The following is an 18,609-nucleotide window of genomic DNA, read 5'->3' as shown; positions in this document are numbered from 1 at the left end:
TAAATAAAAATGCCGTGGTGGCATCACCAGCCAATCTCCCCCACTCCCACAGTGTGAGTTCTCCCCCATCTCTCCTTTCCCCCAACAGTTTTTCCACCCACCGCAATCCCGCTCTCACCACCTTCACCCATGGCATGTGAAACACATTCCTTTCTCCCATCTCCCTACCCTCCAAAAATCACACACACACACCCATTTGCTTTTACTGTTGAGGTGGTAGCTGCCACCCCTGCTGTTGTTACTCCTTCTGTTCATCTGTCCCACTCCTTGCCATTTCAGTTTGAAAAGACAGGAAGTGGTACATGCTTAGAGGACCCCACATTTCCTTCCAGTCTGTGCCCCCTCTCCCATCTTGCAGGGACCACGGCAAGAATAGCCCAGCAGCAGGGGCACTACCACTGTCACCATTGATGGGTAGGGGTGGACACCTGCTTGCTAATGAGACAGGTGGAGCTCTTCCAAACAGCAATTTAACATAGCTTCGATACACAGACTGCAGGTGGAGTTCCTATAAGTGAGCTATTTACAGCGACATCAGGGCAGGGACAGAAGGTACCATTCATACGGCCAATGGCATTTTCCAGCCTTTTTCCTGACAATTTGCAGTTACTGCACATTATATATGTCCTTAGAAAGTAGCACTTTGGTGCAGTGCTCAACACAGCTTAACTTTAGGCGCTTCCTGCCTCAGTAAAGTCCCCCCTCTGGGAAAGCTCATGGAGGCTAGCTGAGATGGTTATTCGGCCGCCTCCCCCAATCCCCCACCTGCGGCGAATATCTCACAGCACCTTATTAGCGGGTCTGCCATTAGCATCCCCTTTCCTTGCTCTACAGTGTGTTGAGTTTACAATCCTGTGTTGAGATTGTTCTGTGGTTGGGTTTGCAAATATGTTTGTCTCGTATCTTCTAATAGATTAGGAAATGGTTGCTTCATTATGAGTAAACCCTCTCACATATATTTTCTACTTGGCTTAAAGATAGCATAGGCAAGAGCTACTGATCCTAATTGCAGTACTACAACTGAACACCTGTCATGTGAATTTGGGTATTGCATTTTCCAAATACCACTAATCTTTGGGGACCATACACTTCCCTTCCGCTCCTGCATGTGTTTCTCCACACATGGAATTCCCTATTGTGAGCCCTTGTCCCACAGGTGCAGAGTTGTGCCTACATATCTTTGCATGCAAACTTGATACTGACCCCTTGCCCGTTTTCTCCATGATTACGACCGAGATCCAGAGATACGTAAATTGTCTAAAAATCTGTAGCATAGATTTCACCATACCAACAATAAATGATTTAAAGTACTATCCTATCCATGTTTATTCAGAACTAGGCCCTATTGTGTACAACTATTTGTTTTTATTAAGTATTATTTTATTATCACAGTTATTTTTGTGAGCTGCCATGAGCAATATTGATTGATTGATTGTTAGATTTATATACCGCCTTCCATTAAAAAATAATCCCAAGGTGGTTCACACCATATTTAAAAACAGCACAAATTATAAAACAATTAAAACAGTACAAATACTAAATCTGAATATTAAAAACAGTACAGATCAATGTAAAAGATTAGGAAAAAACATATGCACAATCATTCAATAAAAGAACAGCACACAGAAGCAGCAGCATGAGAGCAGCAACCTTATTTAAAAGCCTGAGTAAAAAGTCATGTTTTTAACTGCCTTCTAAAAGTTGTGATAGGGACTGAGGAGCAGATGGGAGAACATTCCAAAGCCTGGGGCAATGACCGAGAAGGCTCTGTCCCATGTGAACAACAACCGAGCCTCCCTCATCATTGGCCCATTGAGCAGAGCCAATAATCTTCTCAGAGGGAACAGAAGCTATTGGGAGCAGGCAGTCCTTCAGATATCTAGGGCCCAAACTGTTGAGGGCTTTTAAAGGTCAAAAACAGCACTTTGAATTAGACCTGGAACAAATCAGCAGCCAATGTAGCTCTTTCAGAATGGGCGTGATGTGGTCCCAGAGGGTAGTTCCAGACAGAACCCTAGCTACTGTATTTTGCAGAACACTAGCTACTGCATATTCTTCAAGGGCAGCCCCACATAGAGTGCATTATAGTAATCCAGCTGTGATGTGACTAGGGCATGGATAATCGTGGCCAGATCTGCCTTCTCAAGAAAGGGACGCAGCTGGCACACTAGTCGAAATTGTGCAAAGGCATCCCTGGCCATCACCTGGGCATCCAGAAGCAGAGCTGGGTCCAGGAGTACCTCCAAACTGCGCACTTGCTCTTTCAAGGGGAGTAGAACCCCATCCAGAACAGATCGAATCCCCTCATCCCGATTGGCTCTCCTACTGACCAACAGTACTTCCATCTTGTCTGAATTCCATCTCAGTTTACTTGCCCACATCCTGCCCATCATTACTTCCAGTCCCCAATTCAGGACATCCCCTGCCTCCCTAGGATCAGGTGATGAGAGGCAGAGCTGAGTGTCATCCGCATATTACTGACAACTCAGTCCAGATCTCCTGATGATCTCTCAGCAGTTTCAGTTAGATGTTAAGCAGCACAGGGGACAAAACTGAACCTTGCAGAACCCTAATGGTTCTCATTATGCCCCCACTCCTTTTCATTGGGTGCTTCTTGTGGGTGTAAAGGAAGCATAGTGCTGCTGTTTCCAATGCTGGTCTCAGTAAGTTCTGCATTTAACATATGCCCCTCTTAAAACACATTCTCAAAATGCATGTACTGTACAGATAGTGCTTTGACATGGCAAACACAGATGAGCAGAAAATAAAGAGTGAAATGGAAAACCAGGTGTGTGGGGGGGGGAGCACTGGGCCATGTTATTTATTACTGTCAACACATGGCCACTGCTAATGTCTCCCCTTCCCCCTCACAAACACATCTCCCAGAACATTTAGTTAAAACAAGGATGAGATAACATCATTATTTCTCTGTTCCCCATAAGCAGCAGCTGATGAAGTGAGATATGGGCCAGTAGCACCAGTGACTATGAGTTTAAGATAATGTGTAGTTTGGGCCACACTGAATCTTCAGTCACATTTTTCAAGATCTTTGTCCTAGCCAAAATTTCCCCAAACTCTATTGTTAGACAAATTAAAACTCAAATTTTCAGGATTCTTTCAGTTAGATTCTTGGCCAGTTGATGGGGCAACCCCATTTTGGTTATCTTAAGTCATCATAACAGCAACTCAGTCTGATGCTTATTTTGGAGTGGTCCTCTTTGGTGTGAAAAGAGGCTTTTTCTGCCCGAAGAAGAATGACCAGTAATGTTGCCTTTTCTTTTACTTTGACAGATACGTCCTTCATGTATATGATTGCCGGGTTGTGCATGCTAAAGCTGTACCAGACCCGCCACCCTGACATCAACGCCAGTGCCTACTCTGCCTATGCATCCTTTGCAGTGGTCATATGCCTCGCTGTCCTTGGAGTGGTATTATCTCTTTATCTATCTATCTATCTATTTATTTAACATGTATATTTTGCTTTTTAACACTAAAAGTTCTCAAAGGGGTTTACATAGAAAAGGGAAGAATAATGTCCTCAGGGGGCTTACAGTCTAAAAAGAAATAAAAGACAGACACCAGCAACAGCTACTGGGAAGATGCTGTGCTCAGTTGAATGACGACAGTCGCTCCCCACTCCCCCCCCCCCCGGTTATATATATGAATACGAATATGGCGAATATTTATATACCGCTTTTCAACAAGTTCCCAAAGTGCTATACTGGGGATGGATAAGGCCAGTTGCTTTCCCCCTGCTCAATATAAAGAGAATCACCACTTTGAAAAAGTGCCTCTTTGCTCAGTTAGCAGGGGATGCCCAGTTAGCAGGAAGTTTTTCACACCCAGCTTTTAGTTTGCATCTCCTCCAGAATGGAGGTGTGCGTTCACATATCAGCCAAATTGACCCCGAAGTCCCTGCGAGCTATCAGGGAGAACTTCACACACGATTTGGGTTTTTCATCACACATTAGAGTGTAGCCTGATTTATATCCGGGGTAAAAAAAATCCACTTTTTGCATCAGTTTTGGGGGGCAATTTCGAACTCGCAGTAAAGTCTCGCAGAAAAGCTGCTGTGTAAAGTACTGCTGTTTGGGAAAGCTCCAGAGGGTGAATCACCTTCTACTTAGTATGGCTGTGTCTTATCACCTCTGCTCTTCACTGAAGGGCTGATTCAGCAAGAACTGGGAAGAAGTGCTAAGAATTGAGACAAGGGGGAATAGGCCATAGTATCAGAATGGCTTGTGAAATGTTGCCTTTGAACTCTGCACAGTCTCGTGGATTTAGACTTAAATATGATCTGAGCATTATCAGCTGCTGGATCAGCATTCGAGTAAAAAAAACCCCAACAACCTGCTGCTACCCTAGCCCACCATTTCACAGCCCATCTCACAACTCACAGATTGGATTGAAGCCTATTTTGTCTTAACTAGATTGTTACCTGGGCTGCAGGGGCATAGTAAGGTGGGATCGTCTTCAAACCTGGGGCAAGGTTTGAAGATGCTCCCCTGTCCGCCTTCTCTGTGTGCAGTGTCAGTTGCAGGGGGGCACCAAGAGGGCCCTGGAGACCCACAGCCCTGCCTCAGCTGCATCCCAGCTGCCACCATCATCTCTGCGCCCCAGTTGGTCTGCCTTTGTGCTGGCTCTCCTTGAATCAGTTGTCATGGCTTTGCAAACTACTCTGGTCTTGCAGATTTCTATTGACCACAGAGTAGACACGAAGCATTCAAGAAGTTTACGGTTAAAGAAAATGACACTGCATTTGCTCAGCAGGAAGAGCCACAAGAGAAATGTATCATGAACTGGAGAACTGCAGCTAATTTGCATGCTTTAGCTGCACAGAATTCACATGGTTTGTTCATGGTTTTCTCAAAGTATGGCATATAATCAACTGCATTCTATTACCATGCTGCCTTTCTGTTCTTCAGACGTAATGTGTGTGTTTTTCATGGTGTATTGGTACCAGAGGGTTTAATTCAACAGAACTAAAATACAACAACAGTGTCTTCTGGCGTGATAATATCTGTCATTTCTGTGGGCAGCATTATTAAGCTCAGTAGTAGAGCAGATGCTTGTACGTAGAAGGTCTTAGATTCACTCCAGCTAAAAGGCTCTCAGGTATCAGGTCTACAAATAGTGAGCCCTTTCTCCCAATCAGCCTTGAAAACCTTACCTCCCTGCAGACGATCCTCGCTTGTGGTCTGGGCACGGAGATCATGCGCCAAAAGTGCAGCTGTGTTCTCTGGCAGTTCGGAGGGTCGGAGGGCCAGGATGTGTCGCCCTGCCCCCTGGAAGTTCCACAATGCACCACGTGACCGCAGGGAGCATTATGGGGATTCCCCAACACCGGCCGGGAGCCCTGCAGTCTCCCAGCCCCAGCCGTAAGCGACCAGGGCTGACAGATGATTGGAAAAATGGGGCTAAAAGAGCACGCACTCCTTTAACCCCATTTACAGGCTGGGGCTCTGTGGCAGGTTTGTCGCCGCGGCGTCACTGGCAGCTACTCGGCAGCTGCAGGCTCACACACAGAGGCAAGAGTGGGCTTGAGGTGCCTTAGCCCCCTCTTGGCTGCGTGTTTGAACAGACTCAGTCTTTGCCCCAGGAGACCCTGGGAAATGGCTGCCAATCAAAGTAAACAATACTGGGCGAGACTGACCAGTGATTTGACTCTGTTGTGGTGGTGGTGTATTTCATGCTGCATAACCGCCTTGATGCTGACAGCCAAAGGTGGTTTATAAACGTAAAAATAAATACAAGACATCTTCATACGTTTATTCCAAAAGCTGAGCAAAAAGAAGACTAGCATGTATTATCTATTTACTTATTTATTTATTTATTTTCAGTTTAGTTTATATTGTATAAGCCACCCTTCAATAAAAAGACTCCAGGGGCGGTGTTTCTGTGTTTCTCCCAGACAATGAGGGACATCAAGTAGGTGATAGTATTCATTGCCTGAGCAATAAATTGCTCGTGGCTTTAGGCATGTTTTTGAACCCAGTCTGCCAGAAGAAAGGTTTTGTGGACCTCAAGATAGTTGTGTTTTCTTTCACAAACAAATGATCGTTCAAAAAGATTTGATTTTTAGATTTTTAAGTTTATTCGGTCATTGACCAGCAAACATTTACAATAAACCAGTACGTATTTTACAAATAATATAACAAAACCTGGTCATAACAGAAATAATATCAGTATCCTCATTAGTTAAAAGATAATTTAAATAAAATTCATCAGACCGGCCAGGCAAATTGTCTAACATAGGAGATAAAAGTCTTAAACGGGGTTCCCTATAAAAATCACAAGAAAGAATAATGTGTGAGGTGGATTCTATAACCCCTTTGCCACATGGGCAAAGTCGTAAAAATAGCCGAACTCCCTTAAACCTGCCATCCAATACTGCTGTAGGAAGAACATTTAAATGTGCTACAGTGAGGGCTCGTCTAAATTTAGGGACAAGCACCACATCAAAGTATTTAGCTGGTTTAAGATTAATAGCTTGACTCCCTAAGTATAAACCCTGCTTGAGCCATGCACCTTCTTGTTGAACTTCTGTATCCAGGACACGTTGCTTAACTAACTTCCTGGCTTGCTCAATTCCTACAGTATGCAAATCCTCTATGGAGAGGCCAAAAAAAGAAAATTTACTCAACACAGCTCATTTCCAGCTTGAATTAAAACCATCTTTCATAGCCAAAGAGGCTAAACCCGCCTGTCCAAAACTCAATTTTAACCAAAATCGAAAAATACAGCACCAGTATAAGGATTCCAACCTAATAAGACCAACTTCTCTTCTGATGACAGCATTCAGAGCACAACACGGAACTTGCAAAATGCATCTAATAAACTTAGTCTGGATAGCCTCCAGTAGGGCAAAATTACTTGCAGGTCCCAGTTGGGCTCCATATAAGAGCAAAGGCAGTACTTTGGCTGTATAAAGTCTCACTGTCGCAGGTATAAAAGCAGCACCATGTGTAAAATGATAAGATTTGCTCTTATTTACAACCATTTGAGCAGACTGATGGAGTTAAAATGGGCATTTCTAGAGCCAACAGAGTGAAACGTAATTCCTAGATATTTTAAGGAATTAACCTGCTCAATCTTGTTTCCTTGTATGGACCAATTATAACGCCTAGCTTGCTTGGCGAACACTAAGACTTTAGTCTTACTATAATTTATTTCAATAGACTCTTGGTTACAAAATGATGAGAAGAGTCTTAGGGCACACTTAAGGCCTACAGGTGTCTGCGACATAATAGCCATGTCATCCGCATATAATAATATGAAGACGTGCCTATCGGCTAACTTTGGTGGATGAATAGAGAGGGTGGACAAACAAGTAACCACAGAATTAACATAGATGTTGAACAAAATATGAGCAAGTATACAGCCCTGACGTACTCCTCTAAAAGTTGGAATTTCCAATGTTAACTGTCCAGTTGGGCCATAATGAACTTTGAAGACACGAGGACTCTTTTTCCATAGTCTCTTTTTTACCAGAATGATGGTTTCTGAATTCAGATATGCAAGAGTATGAGGTGAGTCTCACAATCAGTGAGATTCACCAAAATGAGGTCTGCCGGGAGAACGGGCTTAGCCCGCTCTCCGCGCAGATGATCGCCCGCGGGAGCCCTGGGCAACCGGATCAGCCGCCCAAACAACTGCAGCTCTGTCACAGAACTGGCAGGGGCTGCGGGGATCAGGGGTCGTGTGGGGCATCCTGGAGAGACCCCCAGGGATGGGAGGCTTGTTTCAGCCTCCCGGCGGGGGTCTCCCCATGTGTTACTGCAGCGGGGAGCCGTGCCACGGCAATACACGATTAAAAATGGGGTTAGCGGAGCGCTCACTCTGCTAACCCTGTTTAAGGGGAGGGATATTTCAGCAGGTCACCCGCTTTGGAGAAACTGGGCTTGCCTGCAAGCCTGGTGGTTCTCACACTCGGCCGAAATCGCGCTAGGCTCCCTTAGCCCGATTTTGGCCAATCGTGAGAATCGCCTCCATGTGTTTCTCCAAATCCTTCTTACCATCAAACAGATTTGGCAAGCTTCATTTTGGGGCCATTCAGGTTTGGAAAATATTAACTGTAGATGTATTTAATTTTTTGTATTGAGTAGCAGGGGAATATCTTATTTAATTGGAAACGATAAGTGAAAACACCATTTGGAATAATACTTTTTTGTTTGCATTGCAGGTGTTTGGGAAAAATGCAGTGTGGTTTTGGGTCCTCTTCTCAGTCATCCATGTCATAGCCTCGCTTGGTCTCAGCACCCAGATCTATTACATGGGTCGTTTTAAGATAGGTAATTGGCACTTCAGCCCTCCTCAACTAGTTTGCCTAGGGGTAACTCTCTCAGTGGATCACAGCCTTAAACACAGTGGGAGTCATGCTTGTTTCCTTTCTACTGTCTGTTTCTAGTACATGGAATGAGCATGAAAATCTCGTGTTGACATTTCTGTTAGCTTATTCCTTGACAGTGAATTATAGCGCTAGGGGATTATTATATCTTGACTCCCCATAGAAGCTGTAGGCTTTGCTTCTGTTCTGCCTAAGGTACCTAGTGCTGTGCTGTGTGTCCAAGGCATCCTTTGCCTCCCTGCAAGTAGTACGCTACTCAGGGCTGCCTGGCGTGTGTGTGTGTGTGTGTACGCGCGTGCGTGCACACACACACACGAGCATGCATGCATGCATGCGTCTGCATCATCTGGAACTCAAAACGCATTCTTCTTTGGTAGACATCTTGGGAAACCTCTCAGCTTCAGCACACTTATTGATCCTTTATTGCTGTTCCGTTTTGCTCCTCTCACAACCTTCTTTTTCTTCTTTCTCTTTCACTTCGCTTGGCCTCAGATGTCTCTGATCCAGGTAACTTGCAATTTGGGTTAACCCTTTTCCAGCAGGAGTCTTAGCAGCCAGAATAGGAAACATGTTTGACTCCTAGACCATTAGGTGGGGAAGCAGCAGCTTGGACTAGAGCAGGGCTGCTCAACTTTGGCCCTCCTGCAGATGTGTTGGCCTACAACTCCCATAATTTTATTCATTTATGTAGCAATAGCAATAACACTTACATTTATATACTGCTCTATAGCTGGAGCTCTCTAAGCGGTTTACAATGATTTAGCATATTGCCCCCAACATTCTGGGTACTCATTTTACCGACCTCGGAAGGATGGAAGGCTGAGTCAACCTTGAGCCCCTGGTCAGGATCGAACTTGCAACCTTCTGGTTACAGGGCGGCAGTTTTACCACTGCGCCACCAGGGGTATTCATTCAATTGCTATACAGCCCTTCCAAAATGCCTCAGGGCAGTTGATAATCCCTGGCCATTGACCACTGTGGCTGGGGATGATGGGAGTTGTAGTCCAAAAAGAGCTGGGGGCCCAAGTTGGGCAGGCCTGGACTAGAGACAGAGTCACCAGTGTCAGCATTCTTCTGCACAGACATAGCAAAGCAAGCTGGAGGAACTGGAGTTGAGCTCCATGACAGCCCTGTGGAGGTTTTTCATGAGTGTTGGTGGGTGGGCATATATGCACATGCAGAACCAACCATCTCCTGGCAGTACTCTGTAGGAGACCTATTTATTATTTATTATTATTATTTATTCGATTTCTATACCGCCCTTCCAAAAATGGCTCAGGGTGGTTTACACAGAGAAATAATAAATACATATTTATTATTTATGTTTGTTGGTTTAAAACATTTCTACCCTGCCTTTCAGTTTAAAAACTCACAAGGTGGCTTACAGATTAAAAATAGTAATTCAAGGCAATAAAAATGGCAAGAGGTAAAAAGAGTAGCTGAAAATGGCCATATTATACAGCTGACTGCTAATGTTTAGTAGTTGGAAAGACCTCTGTAAATAAGGGCTGAGTAAATAAGGCCTGTGTAGTAAAGGCCTGTGTAAATAAGGGCTGAGTCTTTGTTTGGAGCCTGAAGGCCATTAAAGTTGAAGCCAAACAAAATTCCCTGGAGAGAGCATGCTATAGTGAGTTAAAATGGCTCTTTCTCTTTGATGAGGAGAAGGATCTCAGGTGATGAACTTAGTAATTGGACCTAATAATTGGACAGGTTCATGAAGGAGAACAGAGTCCTTTAGATACCTGGGTCCCTAGTTATCCAAGAGGGATCACAGTTAGTGTACCAGCCTTAGTTGTATGGGTGGAACATGCTTTGTGCCATAGATGCCACTTGGGCATCAAGAAACAGGACTGGGTCAAACAGATAACCTGATCCTTTAAGGGAAGTGCAACACCATCCAGAACAGATTGATCACCACTTTCCTCACCACATAAGAGTGACCAACTGTCAATCAGATGGCAACTCTCACTATTACAAGTATTATCCTGGGTACAGTTGTGACCCTCACAACACTGGCATATATAGCGCTCATTACAGTATAGATACATTGTTGTCTGTCTCTAGGTACATTCATGCTTTGATTCCTTTTGCTCTTGTTTCTGGCAGACTTTGGGATTTTTCGACGTGCAGTTATGGTGCTGTATACAGACTGCATCCAGCAATGCAGCCGGCCAATGTACATGGTAATCACTTTCCTCATTCAGTTCTCCAGAAGTCATCTCTGACCATTCTTGAAAGCTGCTCCCCCACCCACCCCACCTGAGCATGCCTAGAGCAGGGGTGTCTTTGCTATTACTGGAAGAAAGGAGTGCCTTTATGTTTATTAGGTTACTAATTCAATGCATGAATCAGTTGAAATTGCAAATTCTTCGGTTTGGATGGCTCCTATCCATAATTTCAATTGTACAAAGTTGGGGAATGAGCACATATTATTCCCATCCACTCTCACACAAGTAACTCTATGTAAGGAGACTGACAGCACATCATACAGAATGAGAGTGGCACTGATCTGCTCCTTGGAGTCAAGCATGTGCTCTAACATGATCAAGGCATGATCGAGCTGTATAAAATTATGCATGGAGTAGAGAGAGTGGGCAGAGATCATTTTTTTCTACCTCTCTTGCAACGCTAGAACCAGAGGTCATCCCAGGAAACTGAAGGTTGGGAAATTTAGGACCAACAAGAGGAAGCACTTTTTCATACAGCACATAATTAATCTATGGAATTCTTTGCCATGGGCTGTGGTGATGGCCACTAGTTTGGATGGGTTTAAAAGGGGCTTAGACAAATGCATGGAGGACAGGTATATCAATAGCTACTAGTCTGGTGGCTGTAGGCCACCTCTAGCCTCAGAGGCATATTGCCAGTTGCAGGGGAGCACCAGCAAGAGAGAGGGCACGCCCCTACCTCTTTCCCGTGGGCTTCCCAGAGGCATCTGGTGAGCCACTGTGTGAAACAGGATGCTGGACTAGATAGGCCTTGAGCCTGATCCAGTTGGGCTGTTCTTACATTCTTAATTGCATATAAATCTGAACTTGCTTGGGGCTATCCAGTTAGATTAACACCTGTGAGGTCAGTGCCGAGTTGAAATCTGTTGTCAGCAACTGACTTGCAGAATGGAGCTAAAACACAGAAAAAATTTAAATTCACATGAAAAATGCAGAAGATGGTACCCTTCCTGGTGTAATGGTTAAAAGCATGAGTTTACATGTAGATCTCACCTCAGCCCCCAACCCCACTCAATGGGCTGACTTAGCCAGTGTTTCTCAGGGTCAATCTAGATTTGACAGTGGCAACCATATTTGGTTATTAACATGTGTGCTCCATTCTTGTAAAAAAAAAAAAGGGGGGGGTCCCTGATTTTAATGAAGGGTTGCTCAGATCAAGGAAACTGAACCCTCGCCAATCTTAAGCTCCCTACATCTGGTTACCCAGCTTTAATACCAGAAGTTGTTTGGCGTGGGGGGCAAAGGTGGTAGGGAAGTTAGACTTCAGCTGCCTGTACGTGCACACCATTTTTCATGTTAAACATAGACACCCCCGCTTTTATACTTGAACAGGGCACATGTCTACTTTGACACAGGTTGGATTGTGTCTTTGGCATCTGTGCCTTCAACTGCCATGGCTGTGTCTTCATGAATGTTCTGGCTGTAACTTCATGAACATTTCTGATTTGCTAATTAAGGTTATTTCCTTTCTCTAGGACAGAATGGTCTTGCTTGTTGTTGGGAACCTGGTGAACTGGTCTTTGTAAGTGTATATTTGTGTGTGTGAGAGAGAGAGAGATGGATGGAAGGGAAGGAGATTGGATGGCCAAAAGGACAGGCACTGCACTGGCTGCCAGTCTGTCTCCAGGAACAATTAAATATGCTTGTTTAATAACTAAATGACTTGAGCCCTGGTACCTTAAGAACCGCCTGCTTCAAGCTGAACCTACTCACCTGAATATGTCAGCTGGAAGGCTCTGCTCCACATATCAAAACCTTCCGAGGCTCATTTGACAAGCACATGGGACAGGGCCTTCTCTGGGATTGCCCCCAGTCTATGGAACCCGCTCGTGGTTGAGATCTGCATGGCTCCTTCCCTCCCAGATTTTCAGAGAAAACTGACTGCCCTTTTTATCCATGCTTTTAGCCAATGGGTGGCTGCATGTTTAGGTTGTAGCTTTGTTTTATTTTCAGGTTGTTTTTATAGAATTTTTATTATTGTTGTTATTTCACTGTTGCCCTGAATCATCTTAGTGGTTTTTGCTACTGTTTCTATGATTTTTCTTGCTCTTTTTAGTTGACTGTATTATATATATATATATATATTTCTATATTTAATTGTAAGCTGCCTGTTACTTATACATGTATGGCTTATACATGTACAGAATAAATGAATAAATAAATAATGCAGAAAAGAACATGGCCTTGCACATATATCTTGGATGTTGTCTTTGTCCTTCTTTCTCAGTGCCATTTTTGGACTGGTGTATCGGCCAAAAGATTTTGCCTCGTACATGCTAGGTATCTTCATCTGTAACCTTCTGCTGTACCTAGCCTTCTATGTCATCATGAAGGTAAAGGAGCTGTCTCCAAAATTCTTTCATGTTTGTTTATTTGTTTATCATTTAAGAACGTTTTGATGGCTGCCTTACTGGTGTGAGTAGGGAAGATGAGTGTTGTGGAGCTATTTCTCATAATTCTGCCTGCATTATGTGCCACAATATGACTTCTATGGATTCCAGTTATTGTAGTAGAGGCAAAATAATAGGGTTTCATTACCCCTTAATTAAGAAACTGTCAGTTGGCCCTTTTAGTTCCATGTTGTCTTTTGACAAAGGGTGTATATATGCATAAGATATACAATTGGTTCAATCACCAATTACAAGATCTTTAGTACAGCAGTCCCCCTTTTTCATTGGCCTTGGAGGCAGCCAAAAACTGTGCTCCCTACTGACCCTCTCCCCACTCCAAGGAGGAGGGGTGGAGCCTTGTAAGTCTCCTTCTGTGGCTTGGGACAGGGGACTTGTCCCTATCCTGCGCTGAGCCTTGGAAAAGCTTTCTTAGCTTTTTTGAGACCAGTGTCTAGGAATTCTCCTCCTCTTCTCCTGAGCCAGAAGTTGGCAGGGGAGTATCCACACTGCACGTTGAATGAGGTGTGGGGTCGGGGTATTTGTCAGACTGCATTTGCTCATATGAACCTGCAGGTGCTGCTTATGGCCCCACCATTGACTGAGATCCGATTGGTGGGGACAAGTGGCAGGGGCCTTTTTGGTTGTGGCCTCTTGACCTGCCGGATGTCTTCCCAGATGAACTTCACCATACTCTCTTCCTCAACATTTTAAATAAACACTTAAATACTTGTCTTTTTAGAGGGGCTTTTGTTATTCTTATCTGTTCTGGTGGGATTTATATTTGGTTTTAATTGTTGAGGGGTGAGGAGAAACATTAAAATCCTCATACAGCAGAGTATGTTCTAATGGTAAAGAAGTTTATCCCAAGAGATTATCTGAAGAGAGTATGTTGAGTTCAAAAATAAAGATTTATTAAGAAACTAAAACATCACTTACACAGAGAGAGAGAACAACATACACAAGTAGTCACTAGCCTCCAACAATTGAGCAATTCTAACTGACGCTAAGTGCCTTTAGGTAAAGGTAAAGTGTGCATTTGAGTCGGTGTCAACTCCTGGCAACCACAGAGCCCTGTGGTTGTCTTTGGTAGAGTACAGGAAGTATTTACCATTGCCATATCCCGCGCAGTAGGAGATGATGCCTTTCAGCATCTTCCTATATCGCTGCCACCTGATATAGGCGTTTCCCATAGTCTGGGAAACATACCAGGGGATTTGAACCGGTGACATCTGACTTGCTAGTCAAGTCATGTCCCCGTTGCGCCATTAGGTGGCTTCTACTCTAAGTGCCTTTAGAGACTTATTAACATAATTCCTCATGCCTCTAGTGGCCAAAAGAGATTACTGTGGTGCTAAGAGTCAATGCTGTGGAATTCCCACTTCTAACATTAATTTGGTTTATTTTTAACTGAATTATATTCATTTTATATTGTTTTGTTTTATTGCTGTGAGCTGCCCCGAGCAGAATTGCACTGGAAGGGCGGGGTATAAATATTTTAAATAAATATAAATAAATCTCAAAAAAGGTTGGACAGCAGCAAAATAGATTGCTGCTTTCTGCTTCCAAGTAAGACCAAGGTTTGCGAGATCGCCAGTCTTTTTCCTAGTTCAGTAGAAGGTCAGAAGATGTTGCCAGAATAAAAAATGCACTTGCCAGGGATGGAATTAGCCATTAGTGGCTGCCTTTATGATACAGGTGGCATTGCTTAGAAAGACCCTGCCAGTCAAAGTAGATACTAATGTGCTATATGGACCAGTACAGCAAACCCTCCAATATGCAGAAATCCTAGGGGTTTTATAAGCCAGACTTCAACAGCAGATCTTGCCATTCATTTATAATTGTTACAGGTTTTGCAAAGGGAATATTTAACAGTAAAAACAGAATTTGTGGGAAAACCTTCATCTTTATAATTGATATTCTACCCATCCATGATGTTGGTGGTGGTGGCACCTGTAACCATTTAATCAGTTCCTTCTCTTGTATTAATTTATTATGGTTCCGTTGGGCTAAGTTGTCAATATCTTGCATGGTTCATATTCCTAACTATTTTATCAGTACTTCCTTCCAGGGAACTTGAGATATGTGTGTTAGTCTGGTTTTTATGGCTATGGGTATATTAATAGCTAGCCATTCAGATTTATCAAAGTTGTTTTCTTATATCCAGAGATGAATGAAAAATCCTTGATAGTGTTAATAACACGTGGTAGAGATTTTTCAGGGCCTGTTAAGCAAATCACTACACTGTCAGCATATAAACTGATCTTGAGTTGTTTCCCATCCACACTCAAACCAGTGATGTTTACCTTATTTCTGATTGCAATTGCCAGAGGTTCTGTTAACAAGGCAAGTATTGGTGATAAAGGACAGCCCTGGCATATTCTTCTATTGATTTGAAAAGCATATGAAATTGCTTCATTCACAAGCACTTTTAGCTCTTGGTGCACCATATATTAAACGTATCCACCACGTGGATTTCTCTCCAAAACCAAAAAATTTTAAAGTTTGCAGAAGACATGCCCATTCCACTTGGTCAAATGCCTTCTCTGCTTCCAGGAATAGCACTACAAAAGCATTGCTTAGAGAGATGGACTTTGTGGATAATGTTGATGATCTTACACATATTCGTGGAGAGTTTATCTTTAATAAATCCAGTCTGATCAATAGAGATAAGCTTGTGTATGATCTTATTCATGTGAGACATAATATTAGACCAAATCTTAAAATCCTGATTAAGCAGTCTGTTGGCTGATATGGACTGTTCTGAGTTGGGGCCTTTCCTGTTTAGCTATTACTACTATTTTTGCTTTTTTCCATGTTTCTGGAAGTTTATTACTTTCCATAATTTCATTTAATAGATTTAATAAAGGTTCACTTAATAAATTGAAAAAAAAGAATTTTATATTAAACATTTCTGGTAGCACATTTTGCTGACTATAAATGACTGGGCTTTCGTTACCTACTAGTTGTGAATTCTAGTAGAAGATTTGCATTCTGAGACTCTACCATAGATGCCACGCAAAGTTGTGTTTCTGCTAAAATGTGGGGTTCTTATGGATGCCCTGCTTTGTACGGTGACCCTAAAAATACAGAGTAGATATTTTGAATTTCTGTACTCATGGATATTAATTACCTTTTATCCACCAAAGATCCTCCTCCACTATCTCTGGCTAATCTTATATTCTGGGGCTGATTACAGTTAAGCACATGGCATCGTGAAAAGTCGCTGCCGGCAAATTCAGTCAGATTATTTAACTGATCGAAGGTTCAAACGAATGTCACAGCTGGCCTGAGCAGAAATGTGTAGCCAACTGCTTTACCAGATGTTTTGGATTGTCATGTGCCTTTTGGTTTAACTATGTGTTCTGTATTTCTGGGCACCTGGGAAGTGCCTACTCAATCACCACTTTAAGGCCTCTTACCTTTTGTCTTTCCAGCTCCGCAGCTCAGAGAGACTTCTACCCATCCCCCTTTTCTGTATTGTGGCCACAGCTGTAGTTTGGGCTGCAGCCCTTTATTTCTTTTTCCAAAACCTTAGCAGCTGGGAGGTAAGATTTTTGTATATTTTCCCCGCCCCGATATTTCAGGCTTCTGGAAATAACTGGCATGGCTCGTTCAGGGGTCCCTGATAAGGGAAATACAGGGACACTTTGGTGCAGTGAACATCAGATCTGTAAAGGGGAGAGTGTCAAAGCACATGCTTTGCATACAAAAGCTTCCAGTTTCAGTCCCTGGTGTTTAAGAGGATTTCAGCCAGCAGTGTTCAGAATGCTTGAGTATTACTGCTCCGTTATTTATTTATACTCAGGGAGTTTCAGTTCAGCTTTGGTTCAGGTTCATAATACAGTTATTGTTATTGTTTATTTACGATCTTAGATCAAACATCAATATACACAGAATATACAGAGTAAAAAGAGAAAACAATAATGGAAACAAAGTCTAAAATGTCATCAAATATATAAAATCAGGAATCTTTGACAGTAACCGATTGCTGTGCTCTAGCTTCTCTTAGTTTGGTCAATCTATAACAAAATTTAGCAACCGCCAGGGATATTGTTGGGTCCCTGTCTTCTAATAAGCATATAAGAATTGTCTCCACTGAGTGGCTTTGGAGATCTTTCAGATACTGAGATAAAAATAAATCTTTTTCATCAGTATAAAGTGGACAATGTAACAGTGAATGCGTCAATGTTTTGGGAGCATTTCCGCAAAGGCTTTGGTTCAGGTTCATAATACAGTAAGTTTCAAGTCTCCAGTTCAATTCTGGTCCAGACACTAACTTCGCAAAGAGGTTCAGTAACTTCAGAGAGCTATGAACTGGTTTTGAACCCGTTTAGATGCCACTACCGTGTTTCCCCGAAAATAAGACAGTGTCTTATATTAATTTTAGGCCCAAAAAATGCACTAGGGCTTATTTTCGGGTAGGTCTTATTTTGCACACACCTCCCCCGCCACGGCAGGCAAGCACAGAACAACTTACTCTGAGGTAGTGCCCCAAGTTTCAGCCCAGTCTCCTGCCGTTCTCGATCCCTGCGGCCAACGCACGGCCGCGAACCCCTGCCTCCTGACTAGGTCTTATTTTCGGGTAGATCTTATTTTCGGGGGAGGGCTTATATTAGCAGTACATCAGAAATTACTGCTAGGTCTTACTTTCGGGGTAGGTCTTACTTTCGGGGAAACACGGTATGTATGAAGTGCCTTGTTTATGCTTGCAGACTTGAGGGAAAATACTGTCTGCCTTCCAGAGCAGCCTTCCAGGAACGCAGCTGGAAAACACATCGGCACAAGGCAGAGCTTCCTCTCTACCTCACCGGTTGTGCGGCCTCAGGGTCCATGAGTTTTGACAGTTAGCTCTGGCTCCAGGGGTGCCCTCTGTCCCCGAAAATGCAGCCCTCAGCAACACATTTTGGGTGCCCCAGGGCACTCCTGTAGCCGGAGCAAATGGTCCAGATTTGCTCCCTGCCCCTGCACGTCTGAGGTTGTGCAGCCAGAGTGGTAGTGAGGAACCTCTCCCTCATGCCAGTGTGTCTTCCTGCCACATTACCAGAAAGCTGCTCTGGATGTCAGTCATTATTTTTAGTACTCTTTTTAAAAAAGGGTTTATAAACAAAATACAACAGAATAGAAAACAGGAAAATAAAACAATAATTCAACCGAAATCTGATTGCCTGATTATTGAACCACTTGTTCTGAACCTGTTACTATTCTTTGTGTTTAGGGGTTGATTCAGGTTCAGTTCTGACTCACTGCTGGACAGGGTTTGGGTTTAGGTTCTGTTTGGTGTGACTTCTTGCTTAGGCCCCACTGCTACTCAGCTCAACTTACATTATCTGCGACTGGCAAATGCTTTGGAGTTGGCTTCTCATGTTTTAAGTTGTTGGGTGGGAAAGAGAATTTGGTCAACAACAGCCCTACTCATGGCTACCTGTCCAAATTTCTCTTCCACCAAACATTAAAATATTCAGGAATCCAATAAGGTAATACAGTCTTACAACTCTGCTTTTTCCTAAAGCACCAGCAGAATGGCTGAAAGCAGGACTTGTCATGGTTAAGAGATCTGATGCTGTTAACTGATCAGATGTAAAAGAATTAACAAAGCCTCTGGACAAGTAATAATTACCACAAAAATCATGAGATCATTTTTTTC

At 43.2% G+C, this 18,609-nt stretch overlaps 1 protein-coding gene across 7 annotated transcripts in view; it reads left to right on the top strand.

The window, feature by feature from the left end:
• SIDT1 (SID1 transmembrane family member 1) overlaps positions 1 to 18,609 on the top strand; it is a 129,017-nt gene that overhangs the window by 97,116 nt on the left and 13,292 nt on the right. For 5 of the 7 annotated variants that reach the window (XM_053297750.1, XM_053297743.1, XM_053297745.1 and 2 more), the window contains exons 18-24: positions 3,292 to 3,428; positions 8,183 to 8,291; positions 8,840 to 8,854; positions 10,454 to 10,530; positions 12,051 to 12,097; positions 12,803 to 12,908; positions 16,400 to 16,510. In XM_053297750.1, the coding sequence (XP_053153725.1) occupies positions 3,292 to 3,428; positions 8,183 to 8,291; positions 8,840 to 8,854; positions 10,454 to 10,530; positions 12,051 to 12,097; positions 12,803 to 12,908; positions 16,400 to 16,510 (602 nt within the window). Of the gene's footprint in view, positions 1 to 3,291; positions 3,429 to 8,182; positions 8,292 to 8,839; positions 8,855 to 10,453; positions 10,531 to 12,050; positions 12,098 to 12,802; positions 12,909 to 16,399; positions 16,511 to 18,609 lie in introns of those variants that run through there. The other 2 variants (XM_053297744.1, XM_053297748.1) reach the window with 2 other exon arrangements.

The sequence above is a fragment of the Hemicordylus capensis genome, chromosome 2 (genome assembly GCF_027244095.1).
Source record: "Hemicordylus capensis ecotype Gifberg chromosome 2, rHemCap1.1.pri, whole genome shotgun sequence".
Taxonomy (NCBI): Eukaryota; Metazoa; Chordata; class Lepidosauria; order Squamata; family Cordylidae; genus Hemicordylus; species Hemicordylus capensis.
The sequence above is the reverse complement of the archived record's forward strand: the minus strand, read 5'-3'. Positions and strand labels throughout refer to the sequence as shown.